At 43.7% G+C, this 16,857-nt stretch overlaps 2 protein-coding genes across 2 annotated transcripts; both read right to left on the bottom strand.

The window, feature by feature from the left end:
- Positions 1 to 2: 2 nt before the first annotated feature.
- On the bottom strand, positions 3 to 1,016 carry LOC131262185 (uncharacterized). The gene is made up of 2 exons (XM_058264131.1): positions 792 to 1,016; positions 3 to 647 (listed from the first exon to the last, which is right to left on the bottom strand). Exons 1-2 carry the CDS (start codon positions 856 to 858, stop codon positions 250 to 252), a joined length of 465 nt encoding a protein of 154 aa, XP_058120114.1. The 5' UTR covers positions 859 to 1,016; the 3' UTR covers positions 3 to 249.
- A 738-nt stretch (positions 1,017 to 1,754) lies between these two features.
- On the bottom strand, positions 1,755 to 15,432 carry LOC131263960 (uncharacterized). Its single transcript, XM_058266248.1, has 3 exons — positions 15,304 to 15,432; positions 5,749 to 5,949; positions 1,755 to 2,703 (listed from the first exon to the last, which is right to left on the bottom strand). The coding sequence occupies exons 1-3, from the start codon at positions 15,368 to 15,370 to the stop codon at positions 2,492 to 2,494; spliced, it is 480 nt and encodes a 159-aa protein (XP_058122231.1). The 5' UTR covers positions 15,371 to 15,432; the 3' UTR covers positions 1,755 to 2,491.
- Between the last annotated feature and the right edge of the window lie 1,425 nt (positions 15,433 to 16,857).

The following is a 16,857-nucleotide window of genomic DNA, read 5'->3' as shown; positions in this document are numbered from 1 at the left end:
TCAATACTTTTATAAAAAGGTTTATTTCATCGTTTTGCTAAAAAAGCATGTGTTCGAAATGTTAAAAAATAAGCTGCACCAAATACTGGCATGAGATTCCATTAGTGGACGGAATGTTTCGTTTCAAATAGAACACAGCAACAGTAACTTACTCGCATGCAGTTACTCCCCTCCAATTATCGTAACTTCTCTATGGCTTCTAGAGTTTTATAAAGATTCTGCTAACCTATGCCCTGACCACAGAAGGACTTACACGCGACGAAAAACTGCTACAACCGATAAGAATACTATCAAGGCACTTAATATTAATGCCATCGTCGGGGAGCGGTACGATCCCGCATTGCAGCCGTCCTTGCTGTTGCAGGTACAGTATTCCATGAAGATATTGTAGGTACCGCTGCGCATTAGGCAGAACCGTTCGTCGCCTTCGATACCCGGCTCGCCCATAAAGGCACAGCTACGGAAGTATCTCCACTCGCCGTGCACCTTCTGTCGGATTTTACGGCACATCGTCGCCTTCACGCCAGGTAGATGCGATTTTTCATCCAGCTGCCGGCAGTCCGTAATCGAAAGTGTGCTATTGTCGAACGGATCGGCGCACTTGGGATCAGAATCTGAACGGCATTCCCAGCATTTGATGCCGAAGCCTACAATAAATGATGGAAGCAAGAGATTATTCAACCAATCAGTAAATCATTCACCAGTCAGCAGCGTTGTGATTGAGTAAAGAAATCATCCGAAATGCGATGAAAAGACTCGATCAAGCGTGCGGCAGACAACAAGGTACACACCCATTTGGACGCCAAAAGCAAGCAACACCAAACTGCCCACTACGAAGCAAACGCTCCGAGATTGCATGGTTCTTGAGTATTTCGTTGATTATTTGTGTCGTCAAGTAGAGATTTTCTAAACAGAGCTGGCTTCGATACTACACTATTTCACTGAATATTCTTAAAAATTTAGTTTTTAAGGCACACGATCGAGGCTAATTGTTTCGCGTTTCGTCTGCGATTGAATGATCGATGGTGCTGTCATTGTTTGACAACTCCCATACAAGGTTCTTACATCATAGCTTCAAGCACCTTGATCACATGTTGAAATAACGGCTGAAATGACCAAAGTATGTTATTATAACTGGTTTTTAGTCTTTGGGCAGATTTTATTAATTCATGCCTCATATAAGAGATCTATGATAGATAAACTACTTTCTCTAGAGTAAGATTTGTCTGTAATTTCTAGTTATTGCGGAAATTAGCTTTAAGGGGTAGATAAACCTTGGCGTTAAAGATGATTTTCAAAACGAAAATTGCCAAATCCTTTTAATCTTTGATTTTTTTTATTCTAGTTTCACAAATAGTCTCTCAAATAAAAGGACGAAAAGAGGTTTTAGTACCTTTCAGCTTCTACAGAAATTTACCCTTGTGCGCTGAAAAGCTTTTCAATTTTGGAATTTACGTAACGACTTACAATTTAAATCGGTCTACCAGGGCTGTAGCCTAATGAGGTTTACAAATGAAATAAATTTTGTTAAACCTATTCAAAACCTACAGCAGCATTTAAAAAATCAAATTACGCGCAAATCTAATTTGTGTTATGTGCCATATGAATGTAAGTTCATCGTAACTCAATTAAACATTTCTGTTATCAAAGAGCTTCAGAGTGTTTTCTAAAACTTACCAGAACACGACGTCGATCATCTAAATTTTCATTTCTCACCCAATTAAACAGAAATAAGCAACACCGTTTTTGTTGGAACTTTATTGAATTTACTTTAAATTATGTACATTTAGTGTTATTCGGTATGCGTAGAACATATGGGATGGATGTCAGCTGTTTCTTAAACGGATATTTGTTCTTAGGTAACATTTTCAACTGTAAAACAAATTTCTCTGTAACATTATCATTCCGGTTACGATAAGCACGTAACTCCAAGTGATCTACAATCAATCTATTAGAATTTTGAATCATGTAACATGCAACAAAGTCAGTGTGGATGAAATCATACTTCTGGAATTGGAATCATACCTGATATTCAATTTGGGTCAAATATTTGTATTTGCAGCTTTTAGTGCTGTTTTTGGACTGCCATTGCTGTAAACTGATATGCTTGTGATTTATTAATGAAATTTGTACATTGATCTTCCTGCTTATCGGTTTAACTTACTCTAACGTACACATGTTAATAGATCGCTTTCGTAACGTACACTTCAAACTTAATGTAGTATGTTGCATCCTTTATGATTTATTATGCAGATTTAAAACTGGATTCGATTCTGAATACTTTTACTCCTACCGGACACTTTCAGCGTCCTAAGGCATCGTCCGGTGAGCCGGTGCGCTATGAGATTCCGCAAAAACGTGTGACAATTCCGTCGTGCACTTATGTTCGAAACGAGAGATACGATCGCTGTAGAAATCTGTCCTTCCTTGCTCTGGACGACTGGGCGCGTATGATGTAGCTACTTCGCTTGCATTTTTCGGTGGCCCCACTTTACCAGGACAACAGTTTCGCCAGGAAGGCGGTAACGAGGACCAGCACCGCCGCCGGCCCGTACTGCGATGCACCGTTGCAGCCGTCGGTGAGGCAGGTCTCGCAGAACTCGGTTTTGATGTACGACGGCGTCTGGGTGTTCGTGCACGCGTTCGGTGGCGCATTGACGTCCTCGAAGGAGCAGGAGCGCGACACCACCACACGATCGTTGACTGCAACAGAGAAAAAAACAAGCGGAAAAATGTGATGAGTTAATGCACTGGCTTATTCAAAATAAGAACATCATCATCAGCAACCGATCGTGCGACGACAGAAGCAGCTGTGCTGGGTTCGTTCTTGGTCACCGTTACAAGGGCAAACCGGCGCATCCGTCAAGGTTGATTCGTTGTTCAAATTCAAATGCGAACCGTTCATGCGAACCAAATCGCGAAGGTATAACTTTGAACTTGAAAGTCCACCGTTGGGGGCATGGGGTGTTGGATGCATGAATAATCGTGCGCTCGATCAAACGATCGACCCCTACGTTCTCGAACAGCGTCACGTGTAGAACATAAGCCGAAACAAACAGCAATTGTTTGCCAGTGTGATACAATAATCACCGTTCCAGCAATGGCGCGCTGAAGGTGATTGCATTTTTAAGACCATTGTGAGCTTCTGTTCAGCTAATTGCCAGATGATATCGGCACAATTAATCTTTCAACAACACCATGTTCAATCCGGCGCTTATTTTGAAACAATGTTTCATGTTTCCCAAAATACTCATCGTGCACCAGATAAAACAGTTCTACAATAGTAAAAATGCTCATCGAATAGCAGCAAAATATAAATTAAAAAAAAATTAAAAAACATTCTTACTCAAAATGTATCACGTAGGGAACATTTACGATCATATAAAGTATGTTTTAAAATGTATGATAAAAAATAAATTAATATGACATAATATAACTTTTAAGTGAAACTACTTTCTATAAAGAGCAACTTTCGGCAGCGTTTGATAAATAATTGGAACGATTTGATACACGTTGTTTTTTACTTCAGTTTATCGCAAACTTAAATAAAAAGGTTGCCAACCTCTGTAGAATCGCAAACACAAAGCAAACAATGTTCAGACAAAAAAAAAATCATAATTTCATAACTTGCCGTAATTCATGAACCATGGTACATGCAGTTCCCACGGTTCAATTGATGCCTTGAAATGCACGCTGGAATTAGAATAATGTTCAAGAATTTTCCGAGGTGAATAATGCACCTCGGAAAGTTCTTGAACATTATTCTAAGCTACGCCAGCTTCCCATGCTTCAGTAACGCTCACGTTGTGCCCGATTGCCATCGAACGATAAGGGCATCTCGGTAGGCGGTAGTAATTAGTTACATGTCACGTCAATTTTCTACAATCAAATCGTTGTGCCCGAATGCACAAATGCAATCAAACCAAAATGCACGGAAAACTGATCATGAAAATAGCGAGTGGACAGATTAATTTCAATTTGTTTGTCGCGTGCAGATTTTCCAACCCGTCAAGTTTTATTCATGCGCGCACGTGGTGTCGGTTGTTAGGTATGACATTCTTGTTGTGTTTAATTTTGATTGCAACAAGTGCATTCTTCCCCCGCAACAGTTGCATGGGCTCCTTTCCGTTGGTGATGGATCTCCGTATGGTTGCAAGGTCAAACGAACCGGGGCAAAAGGCCACCCATTTTAATAGTGAGAATGCTCCTAACACCAATGATGGGTTCTGGTTGCTTGTGCGCTTAAAAACCAAGAAGAAAACGGAGGTTGGTTGCGTAATGGACACCGCAGATGGTTGGGGCAGTGGCCATCTCGTTTATGATGAATATGAACACGTTTCTGACAAGCACCTCCCAGCACGAAACAACGTTACGAGTGAAAAGGGGGATGATTGAAGCAACACTTAAAATAACACATTTTCTCACTCGTTCAAACTGGAGTAAAATTTCTCTCAAACCGATACAGGGTAATAAAAGTAAAAACAAAAAAATATGAATTCCATGATTTTTTCCAACAGTTCCACACGGCGGAAGTGGTCCACGGTCGATCTATCTAAAGTCGGAAGTACATCGCCATTAATACATAAAAACCTCCGCATGATGACAGATGCGATATTCTCTTGGGCGTGTGGGGGCCACCAGAACCCATTTCCAGCTCCATTTTTATGGCCCAATCAACCGGCGACGGAGACATTTGACTGTGACGATCATCGTCGTTCCGGGCGATGACAAGAGTACGCCCCGTGCATGATAAGTTCCTCCTGGGCCGGGGGGGGACAGCCGGTTTTCCGGTTGCGCCAGTTGTCGTTGTTGGACTGCTGTGCCGTCGCCATTCATCTTCTTTTTCACATTTCTACTAGTTTTACGTGGGAAAACTGAAGCCCTATGCCGAAGGGCCAGGTTTGCCAAAGTCGATAGCTGGTCGTTTGGTCGTTATTTCCGGCAACAGTGTGCCCGCATGAACCGTCGTCTTGATATGGTAAATGTCTGTGGGTTTGAATGGTAATTAAACTGACTGGCAATTCTATCCGCAGCTAATAAGGCTTTACTTTGCCACGACCCAAAAAGGAGGCTCGTCAAGGCATGGCCCTATCAACACATGGCGAGGATCGAGCCTTTATCTTTTCGGATAACTACAAACATAGACCTAGGAAAACATTTTTTAGTCCCATTGTAAAATTAGTAAGCAAATAAATAAAAACATAAAAATCAAGAAATTAGGCAAATTTCAAAAAAAAAAAATTAAGCTACAAATAAAATCAAAAGTCACAGATTTTTGGCAAGCTTTCGGCTATGTTGAAACCAAGAGCACGAGACGAGCCGTTGTCGAAATTGTGTCATTTCTAAGTATCTCTTTGCGCCATCAGATAACGGACGTCGATGTCTCGCGCTGCGTGCTCGGTGTCAGTTTCAAATCACCTGACCGATAAAACCATCAAAACCCCCCGTCAGCGAGCGAGTGCCGAGCACACGTGCACTTATGAAATTAAGTTATAAATCTTTTCGGCACTCCCTAAAAGTTCTCTTGCTCTGACACGTGAACACACCGCTGCTTCGGGAACGAATGCCCGGTTCAGGATATGGGAGGAAACGGATCAGAGCCTCACGGGCCGTTAGCCGTCCGCATTAGCTAATGGGTGTGTCCCATTTCCCGAACTCATCGTTCCGATTATATCGTCCCTCGCTGGAGCATACATTAAGCCAGGATATAGCTGCCTTCCTTCGGCATCGTCCTTTTGTGCTACTTACTGACTTGCTTCATCTTCTTGCACACGGCTCGCGTTTGCTGGTTCTGCTGGTTGAAGGGGTAGGAGGCCTGCGGTGGGTGGTTGCATTCGACGTAGCTCCACTTTCGCTGCTGCTCGTTGACGATCTCCTGCGTGAACGGATCGTCACAGAAGGCGGCCGTCGAGGCGTCGGACGAGCACCGCCAGCATCGGAGGGCGTTGGCTGCAGGAAAAAAGGGGGAATGAAGAGGGAAATTAGTGCGAGCTATTATAAATCTGGCCGCCATTCAGCCTAATCATACTACAATCGAGAGGAAGTTGCCAGTCTGTCTGGCTGCCCGAAAATACGGTGGACTTGCCGATTTAAAACAAACTAATTGCCATCATTCAGCGAATCATTCACAAAGGGGTCCGGGATTAAATCTGAAAACCGGTCCCTCCTTCCGCACACGCCTTGACCGGATTTTCGCCGGTCCGAGGATATATTTATACCATAACTTGCTTGTCCACTGTGAAATGCACGGTGAATTGATACTTACTGACACATAGTGATGATGTTGGTGGTCGTCGTCGTTTCGGTGTACGAAATTAGATCGAGGTTTCGTGACGTAATTGCTTCTTATGGCTGCCCTTGCCTACTGCTAGATATTTTGTGGTGGGTGGCAAAAATAGCGTAAACACACACACATACACACCTCGGCCCCCAAAAGCACACGTGTGAATCCTAGCGTATCAATCATGCCTGTTAACTACGCCGGGGGTTTCGATGCCGTAACACACCCCGGCCGTATCGACACGTTTGTTTATTTACTTCCAACTAGTATAAACTACTCCGCAGGGCCACTCCCAACACCCAGTTTCTGCCGAATCCGCAGATCGATCGTTTGTTGATGGTTCAGTCAGATTTGCTTATGCTTTTTTTCTTTTAAATTCATGCCTCTCCAACGGTTACCAACAATTTGTCCATCAACGCCGCGGGGTAATAGTAATTTGACCTGATGTTAACACCTCGTTACGGAAATTATTTATTCAATTCGCCCTCTAGAGCAGCATCGATCGAAATAGTGTCGATGAACGAAGGGAAGCATCAGTTTGCGATTAAAATAAGATATTTTCTCAATTGGAGTTCGCATGCAAGATGAAAGAATAAATCATCGTCAATTGAAAAATAGACAAGTTCAACCAAAAACGGAATGAGTTACGTTATAAGTAACACGTATTTTTTTTGTTCTTACATTTTGGGCAATTTCAACGAAAGTAAACCATAAATAATTCTTATTTTTTAAATAATTTTTTTTTTTTTTTAATGTGGCACGACATCCCCTAGTGGGACAAGGCCTCTTCTCCGAAGAGAGTTTGTGTGACCGAAAGACGGTATATTATAGATCGGTGGTCAGCCGTTCGTAATACCGGAGGGTGCCAGACTCGAGATTCGATTCCACACCTGTGGTGTGGTGTTTCCTCGCGCTACCGCTGCACCATGGGCACCCCCAATAAAATTAATAATTTAAATAAATTAGTACCCCATTTATTCTAGGCTCAATTTATTATAAATGATCTCGACATGGCAAACCGGATGTTGACCCCCAAGAGTCCATAAATCAATCCCCTATATGCTTGACAAGCTAGAGTTCGGTGAACCCAATTAATTTTGTATCAACATCTGCCATATTGAAGGTTACCAATCAAGGACTCTAGTCCTCCAACGGTTCCACAGATATCCTGAAAGGAAAAAGCGAAGTGTTGACACATCTGAGCAGGAACCGATCAACTTCCGGGGTGGACAAATTCCCGAAAAAAACCCCATTATCCAGAAGGTTTGCTTCCGGGCATCTTTTATGTATGACTAATCCCGCTAATGATAGGACAAATAGAGGTGCTGAATATGCCTCACCCGTCACCGGTAATCCGTCCGATCCGGTGACAGGTGATTGGTGAATGTGGAAAAGGCAGGCCACGTGGACAGTTGGCTTCCCGTGCAAACGTGATCATTCAGTACCCCAATCCGCGCTTTTATTATTCGTTCTGAAATCTGTCAAAATATGGACGGACGTAGGGGCATTAATCAAACATCAAGCTCACGACGGCGCTCGACTGACGGATAAATGATAGTAATTTCAAGTACTTCTCCCGGATGGAAACCGCAGTCGCAAATGGGGGTTGAAGTATCCATGGAAAAGTTCTCACACCCTGAACATCACACCCCCCCAAGTCGCCGGGGATGAGTTGTCCAAGTGGAGGTTGCTTTCAATTCTCATAGTCGAGCGCATGCCAGATGATTGTTCGAGGAGTTTCGTATTGCGGTGCGCAATATATGCACTGGACGGTATTCTACATCGGCGCATGGTTACGTAAGACCGAGAGTGGAATAGTTTTCCCTGAGAATAAATCATTCTAAACGCGCTTATTATTCGTAATCGTCGTTCCGATGGGCCCGAGGCTTCGTAATGTACGAAGGCCGGTGCGGTATTCTTCACCTCAGGCCTCAGGAGACACGACAGCGTGTGCAGCTGGTTTTAATAGACGCAAGTTTATGGCGCAACGCTGGCCACGCGGGAACAAAGTAAAGTACTGCATTTGTTTGACATACATTCCGATACGCGGCGGAAAAATAAAGTCTCTCGATGTAAGCGGACGGAGTGCGCATATTAATTCTCGAACGCACCTTCCTTTTACCGTGACGCTCAAGCGACAACGGTATGATTCAACTCCACTTATCAAACATCGATCAAGTTCTATGGCTCATGAGTCAATAATCCATCCTCCCATGCCGAGTGGCCGAAAGGTGGAAATCTAATTAAAGTTTTTTAATAATGATCGACCTACCTCCGAAGAAGTCAAACACTACTCCAAGTATACACCATGAGTCATCGCTATAATACTAATTAAAGAGAAGCGACAAAGCTTGTCAACCCCTGGTTTAACTGTTTCACGAAAGCCACCGGTTGCTGATGATGGAATGCCACTTATCTGCACTTTAATCACACCAGACTTCCTTAGAAGCCGACTCCCCGATTGCCAATCCCCGTCACGTGGCCGGAGATAATTGTTCCCAAACGATCCCGCGCCACGAACGTCAACGCGCGTCATGCTTAACTCATAGAAGACCTGAATGTCAAACGCACAGAAATTCCGCCTGCTTTCCACAACCCCTAAAAGCCACCGGGCCGACATTGAAATTTGAATTTTAAAGACAACAAATAGATACATTCCATCGCACGTTTTCGGCGGTGCAATAATGGCGGTGATGAAATTATGTTTTCGATCGCCCGAACCCGAAACCTGGCGATGTGATCGAAGGGTTACGATGAGTTTATTTATCCTATCGTCATAGGAGTTGCCATAGCAACATATACATTAGAGACCTTGCTTCCGGCGCGCGTAAAAGCGACGGGATTAGAAGATTCCTCGTGACACACCACACACGTCGAACGAAACCGTTTCGCAAAAACAGATGTTGCGTTTTTTGGGGGCTAAAAATATGATGCTTTAAAAATAAATCTCCCCACGCGCGAAGGAAAACGGCGGACTGTCGCCCGGAGCTGTGAAAAACCCTCTTGAGCAACGCGGGGAAGGAATGCGTTACGCACTATCGACACAGGCCAACGCATCACCATGCCCCCCACCCCGTCCCGTTGGTCAACGGTTCGGTTTTTGGCGAGTTTTGGTATGTGCTCTTTGTTTGGTGTAGCTTGAGTTGATGTTTCTTCCTCGGATAACGGTCACCGACCGAATGGATCCCTTCCAACCGGTTCCTTTTGACGCTGATGTTTGGTTTGTCCTCGGGCAACATATTCCTGACATCATCATGAACATGGTACGCGCTCCAGAGGACCATTTTTGGCGGTGGCCAAATATTGGTTGAGCGTGTCGAGGTTACATCAACAAGTTAGGAAGAGGGAATCGATGGAACGATCAAACAAATCATATTTCGAGAATGAAATAACTTGTTTCTCCTGTTGATTTACGTTTAGAAATGCCATTCAAACCATGTAACAATAGAAGAATTGGTGGTCCATCCCCCAAAATATGTTGTTATTCTAGTTGTAACGGGGTCAAGTTGGGTGCAACGTGCATAAAAACTGCGTTTTATGGACCCCAAAGAAACTTCAGACGCATTAAGGGACTTTCGGTTACGAATCATAGACGACAAGTCAACAAGTTAAGACAACACACGCATGAAAAATGGCGCCATCGACATTACGCTTCATCCCGTACGAACACGCGGCCGGCTTTTCCAAATAAACCCAAAGGGGAGGGGGGTGGGAGAGGGGGCAATAAATTCGGGATCCCCACGTATCTTTGGTGATACCAAGGATAGACATCACACACGCACCAGAACAGACGAGTACAAACATTTTCCACGAAACCCGGAAAGCTGGCAACATGGAATAGGCCACCTTCCTTCTTTTATTACCGCCTCGGATATGTCAGAGGGTGCGCCGCATGCGGTGGAAAACATAACATAAACAAGTTTTTCCCGCCAAACCAAATCAAATGGCTTTCGGTTACGCGTGACGACGAACCTTTCACAGTTAGCGTTTCATTTCAACCCCTTTCCACCACATTTTTCTCTGGATCGTTTAAAGGCCATTAGGATTCGGAGTCATCAGCTTCAAACCAGCTGGATGTGGGTTAGCAGGACTACTCCCCTCAGCCTCGTACACTCTCGCCTCAGGCGACTCCAACGCAGCGGTTTCCGAGAAGACTATTAAAGGAAACCCATTTAGGAGGCGATTAGTAAGACAGACTGGAAAGGTGTGGTCCGTTGGCGATGTTAGTTTTTGACGGACCAAACCTTCACTCTGCCCTGTACATTCTGGACCTGGAACTGTGGCGCACTGGAAGGAGATACTAATCAGTGCTGGCTCTATCAAAACATAATCCAGAGGCTCCACAAAGTCGACCGTGGAGGTTTGATGGCGCAAACAAGCGCCTTAACGAACGACACCTCTGATGAACTGTGAGCGATGGTTGAAAAAATGGCAAACTTTGATTTAATAAATAAACATCACAATCGCTCGAGGTTCGTGCAATAAAGCCCGGCTAAGCGCACGTCATGATTATTTAGCAGTGGCCGCTTGCATCGATGACCTCTTCACCGGCCTATCAAACGGTGCACGACTCGACTCCGGGTGGCCGCACCGGCGTGCGATCAGCGCACAATCGTTGGGTGTCCTAAATTCTCCCCGCAACATGTACGCCTCAATGCCACCGGACACTGGGTGGTCAGTATGTTCCGTCGTCCCAAGCATATCGGCAAGTACCTGTTCGTCGCCGGATGGACTTCGTGCGAGATAACCCCGTGTGTCGCCATAGTAGCGTCTCAAGATGTGATTTATTAAATACCACATCGAACTCCCCGTGTCTCTCTCTCTTTCCCCGAGCGGGGATCGGATATTTGCTGGCCGCATTCCACGCATTAAGATTACGGACAACACGTGGACACGATAGCCGTTCGTCACTCCGGTGGCAACTGGTGCGTAATGTATTCGCAATTCACTAATCGAACACGCACGATCGGAGAACGCCATCGATGAGATCATTCGCCGCGACGAGGAGTTGGAAAACATTGGGTGGGTTTCCATTTTCCAACGACATTGACAGACAACAGACGGGGCGTTACGATAATGGGCAAGATGTGTTTGCGCACCTTTTTGAGGATCGCATAGTCAAGCACCTATTCTTGTGTTCTCTGTTGGGTGTGGACAACTTTTTTGTGGGGGTCCTCTACGATTGGGGCTTAATGCAAATTATGATAAGTGGCAGGGCGAAGAGAGGAAGTACTTAGAGACCACAAATTCCTCACAATTATCCCACCTTTTTTTTTATTCTCGATTATATTATTCAACTATCTTCCGAAGGTCGAAGCACTGCTTACCGCTTAGCCAACCAAATCCATCCCTAGTTCCTTCATTTAAGACAAGAAATTAGTCCCAACAATAGCACGAAATGTAATCACCATTTCCGGGCCTTTTTTCGGTGTAAAATAAAATCACCTCAAGGGTAATTTTACATATGGCGACTCGTCCCAATCCCAATCAACACCTTTCGTACCTGGGGGTGGATTAATATGGACTTGTTGTTGACGGTTTTCCGACAAAAACAAAACAAAACCCCTTAAGCCAAACACGTACTAACAACAGCGCGGGCGTGTACGATTGTTTTCTGCGCGTAATGGAGTAACATTATCGTCGGTTCTCAAGTGTGTCAGGCGGTATGCGTACGGCACAACACACCGTGACATCACCGTCCTGACCCGACTGGTGGATGCTGGTGTGTCCTTCGGAGAGCCGAGGGAAGGGCCAAGGGAAAGGGTGGTGGCGTCTTCGCTGCCTTCGGGCACAAGGGCAAACCAAACGTTTGTCAACCGGTTCCACCGATGTGTCTGGGCAACACGTGGCCATCGCCAGTGTAACATAATGCACGGCTCTTCGGGGGTAAGGGGAACAATAGGGAACATCGTTGAAAAACCAGTGACCTCAAACCATATGAAAGGCGGTATTTTTAAACTGCGTATAAACCTAATTAAACATTCTTGTATTTATCTTTATCGAATAAATTTTCTGGCATGAACCTTTTTTACATGGAGAAAAGTAAAACAAACAATATTTTGTAAGAACCAACTAGAAATTGTAAGTGTTCAACCAACTTGTTCATATTTAAATTTCCTTCCTTCCTTATGTTCCTTTCTTATGTTTTTAAAATGTTGATTGCTTCAAAATTCGAAGACGAAAGCTCACTTTCCAAAATTGTCAGTTTTAAATAATATTTTAATTATTTTTAATGTTTAGCGACTTACATTATTAACCAAATATCAAAAAAATGGTTTGCATCAAACTGCACATGGTTTTAATAAGTTTATGATGTGATACGAATCTCTTAATGTAACCCCCTATCTTAGCCTCAATAATACGTGCATGATTCAATTCACTTGCAAAATAATAGTTAAGCTATATTTAAGTTGTATGTTGTATAGCCCTTGAGGCAAACAATTGTTGTAAATAAATAAATGTAAATGTAAATGTATATGTAAAATAATCTTTGAACCTGAAGAAACGTAACTCAGGACAGCTTATTAGCCCATTCACTAACAAACATGCTACTTTTCATGCATATTTCAAAACGATTGGCTGTTAAACTTTTCTCACGTGTGCACGTAATATTTCATACATCTTTACCACCACATTAGTACGAATGCAAATTACCTCTAAATTGGCGGACAAGTGAATTACGGTGTAGCATCGTTAGGCGTCTGCTAACTTAAAAATAAACCATCCCTAGGTTGTTTGCTGTTCTAAAACAGTCCCGTGTCGCTTACAACCAACCGCTCAACTCCATTTATTGCCTCTTTATGAGTCAACCTGGAGTCGAACACTTACGACGGAAAGCAGTACGGAGCAACCGCTGTGCTAAAGTATGCAAGGGCAGAACAAGTTACCACTTGGTAGATTCGTTGTTAGCCGTTGGGAGGTTATCTCCAGCGGGAGGGGGGAAGAAATAATCCCACCACACCCACGATCGCGATCGCAACCAGCCTTAACTGCACCACCTTGGCAGTTGGCAATTAAAGTGTCGCGTGAAGCTGGCAAAAGGATAGGGCACGATTTGAATATCGAAAACCGTTGGCGAAACGCTCGCACATGCTCGGCTGGAACTGGTATTGGAAGCTAGGTCTACGTACCACGACAAAACAGATCAACTTAACTACATTTATTAAGAAACCCACGAGCTTATGATTCCAGAACCGGGAGAGACAGCCAGTACTGGAGTACCCTTCTGCTCGCTTTCTGGAGTTGATCTTTTGATCTTGAATTTTAGCTAATTGAATTCATAAATACTCGTCAATAAAGTTGGGCAGTTGGCTCGCCGTCGAAGTCGTATGTGTACGGCAACCGGATAGCATATGGAATGCCATATGCTTAAACCCCCCCCCCCCCCCCCCCCCTCTTCTAGAACGAGGCGTTTGAGATTTTCCTTCGACAATCTCATTCGTTTCATCGCTCCCAAGGAACGCAAGACAAGCTGACCGAGCAAGAGAGAAGGAAACGGCCCTCTGGAATGCTCGTGTAAAAGGCAGTGAAATAGATTAAATTTATCGTTAATTAATGTCGCACTCTCGTGACATGCAATCCCACTATTTTGCTGGCTGTCCCCGTGTGGCTGCCCTTTCGCTTTCTTCCGGGAAGGGCCATCCACCACAACACAACACAACAACGACTACGAGGGATCAACCGTGTCGTGGTTGGTCTTTTTATTATTTGTTGCCTTGTTGCGTGCACCCTTCTTTCTTTTACTGTGACCGGGAAAGGGCGCCAAGATGCGTTTTTAATTGATCTTCGTGATGCTGCGGCGCGCTGCGTACTCATTTTCCCATTGCCTCAAGTGGTTCAAGGAAAGTGGTTAAACCGATTTGTTTTTCACTTCCACCCTCCCTCTCTCTTTCTTTCTCTCTTTTGGCTGGTTACAGTAACACGCGTACTCTAAACACACCCCAAAACATGTCGAAACGAATCCGGAGATTTGGACTCCGGAAAACGCTTAAGTGTGTCTTCACCTATTTCATTTCTCCGGTTCAGTTCTCTTGTTGAACCATTACCTAATAGTGCGCGAGAAAAATCGTCCACCCAAGGGGAGAAAGGGTGAGGGGGAAACCAAACAACTTCAACCACCCCCCTGAAAGAGGTCGACAAACACAATGAATTGTTTTTAATGAGCTGCCAAACAGTGCTGATGGCGCTTCAGGGCATCGATCGTACTTTTCGGTCCCAATTTCTGCTCCGAACGCCTAATCTGGTTTCGTAGTGTTTTGTTTTCTTCGATGATACGTGTATGTGAGTTTTATCAAGTAGATTCGAAAGAAAAAAACAAACCTCCACATCAGTCACGCCCGGGGAAGGGTGTCGTCAGCATGGAGCAAGACAAACTGTTTACTCTCGAGTGGAAAAGTGGCAATTTAAGCTGAAAGCATTCTATTCAGTGTTTACGATCGGCATTGGATTTTGACGACCGTATGCAGATTAATGAGTGTTAAACCACATATCGAACATGTTCTTCATAGTTTCCATGTTTATCAATGAATGTTTGCTTAAAATTCAAAAATTGCCCAAGCTGTAATTTATGGTTTATTTATTGCATGAAATGATCGAAAACAGAATATTTTGCATTTTTATTTTGTACAAATAAAAAGTTTATTTGAAATTCAAGTATTCTATTAGTAGCATGAGAAATGTGTGACATCAAAAGGTAAAAAATAACCAGCTTGGTTTTCATCTTTACATCAGTTATTTTAGGTTTTAGTTTTCCTCATAATTTATCCTTTGCACAAATAAAATGAATTTCGAATGTATCCGCTCCGGAAATCAGGTTTCCGACATTTTATTACATTACTCGAAATTTTTAACCGTTTCTAACTAACATGTTGCACATGAAAGCCATCTTCCAATCAAACTTCTGCTTTATGCTTTTAATCAAACAGTCCGTGAACGCTTCCTTCCTCTCGAAATCGCGGTCTGATTTTTTGGCGTTAGGCAATCGAAGCGCCTCGAACGGGCTCGAATGTCAATTCGGGGCTTACCTGGCTCGAAGTCGACCACCAGCAGCAACGTTGAAAGCAGCAGCGCAGATACGAACTTCGCGGCCATGATGCTACGAAAGGTAAGGGTCACCGGTGGCGTTGGTTTAGAAAACTAAAGGCAAGTGGTCCTCTTCTCTTCTGTTTCGGTACTTTGCTCGCAAACCGCGATCAAGCTGTGTCGACACACCGTTAAAAACACCTACGCACCAGTCGATGTTCCCCAGATCGTCCGGGAGGTGAACTTGTTTGTTTGTTTGTTTCGGGCACAAAACACTTTCGGCCCCAAATTTTCCACCTCACAAATCGTCGCCACAAACACGCGGGTCACACACTTGCGCGGGAAAGCTGCACTTTTCGCTGGTGAAGGTTTTTCACACACTTGACACTGGCGACAGCCGAAGAGCGACAAAGGGCACGTCCGATCGAGCGAGCGTCTGTTGCAAGACTAGAGAGCGCGATCGCGTGCGTTATTGCCGCGGTGTTGGGGCTCGAATGGCGCGCGACTTTCATCGACATCGAAAAATGTGCGGGAAGAGGGGTGGGGGGAAAAATACGATGAACGCGATGATGACCGCCGCGAAGGGCTCGTCGACGTCGAGTTTTCCCAGTGCGCGAGGTGGCGTTGTTATGACGCGAGATCTTTTTTTGTTGTGCGTTCCCCTTTACGCGGCTTCCAGAGAAGGAAAATTTGGCCTGAGCTGCGGCACGGGAAGGGGAGCCGCACAGGGGAGGCACAATAAACCAACTAACACACATCGAAGCTCCAGCAGGAACGTTTTCCGAGGAACGGCTTCGCAAGGAAAAGGTATTGGCATTCGGTTGAGAAGCTGCATTTTGTGACTCTATTTTCCACTATAATTAAGGTATTTTGGATTCAGGTAATTTAATAGATTTTTTAGAGATGAAACTTCAAATAAAATGAAAGATGAACGAGTTTACGAAACTTTATAGTTTGTTTAGTTAATACATCCTTAAAATGTTCAACACATGAGATGTTCGAATGAACCGAACAGATATGATAAAAGAACGGAACTTTTTGTCTCAAAACATAAATGTGCAACATCTTCAATTAGAAAAAGTGCAAGACTAGGAGACCTAACAAAATTGAGGAAATAAGCAGAAAAATATAGAACATGGATAAAAAGTAGAATGAACAGAAAAAAGTTGAAGAGTAATTTACAACTAGGCGAGATATAATGAAAAATGTAAAAAACATGTGGGTGTGGTGGCGTAACTATTCAATCAAACCTTTAGACGTATAATTTGAACATTTGTTTTTGTAACACAATCAAATGATATTCTCGTTATGTTGTAAAAAAGTATTTGTATGTTGTTCGTTTCTATTTTTTTTGTTTTGTTCCGTTGTTTGCTGGTTCGGAACACACTATCAAATAAGTTTGTTAAGATTAATATTTTTAAACGATTGATACGCCACAAACCAGGGGATCGGAATAGATTTTAGTTTTAAATGAAACGTAATGTTGTAGGTAAAAGGGGGGATTCGGTTCGTCTTGTATCATTAAAATCTCAATCCATTCCTTTATTCTTCCCCCC

This window comes from Anopheles coustani, chromosome 2, assembly GCF_943734705.1.
Source record: "Anopheles coustani chromosome 2, idAnoCousDA_361_x.2, whole genome shotgun sequence".
NCBI classification, from domain to species: Eukaryota; Metazoa; Arthropoda; class Insecta; order Diptera; family Culicidae; genus Anopheles; species Anopheles coustani.
The sequence above is the reverse complement of the archived record's forward strand: the minus strand, read 5'-3'. Positions and strand labels throughout refer to the sequence as shown.

Excerpts from the sequence above, each read along its gene's own strand:
- LOC131262185 (XM_058264131.1), bottom strand. The coding sequence starts at position 858 with ATGCAATCTCGGAGCGTTTGCTTCGTAGTGGGCAGTTTGGTGTTGCTT. Across the intron at positions 648-791 it reads TGCTTTTGGCGTCCAAATGG|GCTTCGGCATCAAATGCTGG; the intron begins GTGTGTACCTTG and ends CATTTATTGTAG.
- LOC131263960 (XM_058266248.1), bottom strand. The coding sequence starts at position 15,370 with ATGGCCGCGAAGTTCGTATCTGCGCTGCTGCTTTCAACGTTGCTGCTG. Across the intron at positions 5,950-15,303 it reads GGTGGTCGACTTCGAGCCAG|CCAACGCCCTCCGATGCTGG; the intron begins GTAAGCCCCGAA and ends TTTTTCCTGCAG. Across the intron at positions 2,704-5,748 it reads CAAGAAGATGAAGCAAGTCA|TCAACGATCGTGTGGTGGTG; the intron begins GTAAGTAGCACA and ends TCTCTGTTGCAG.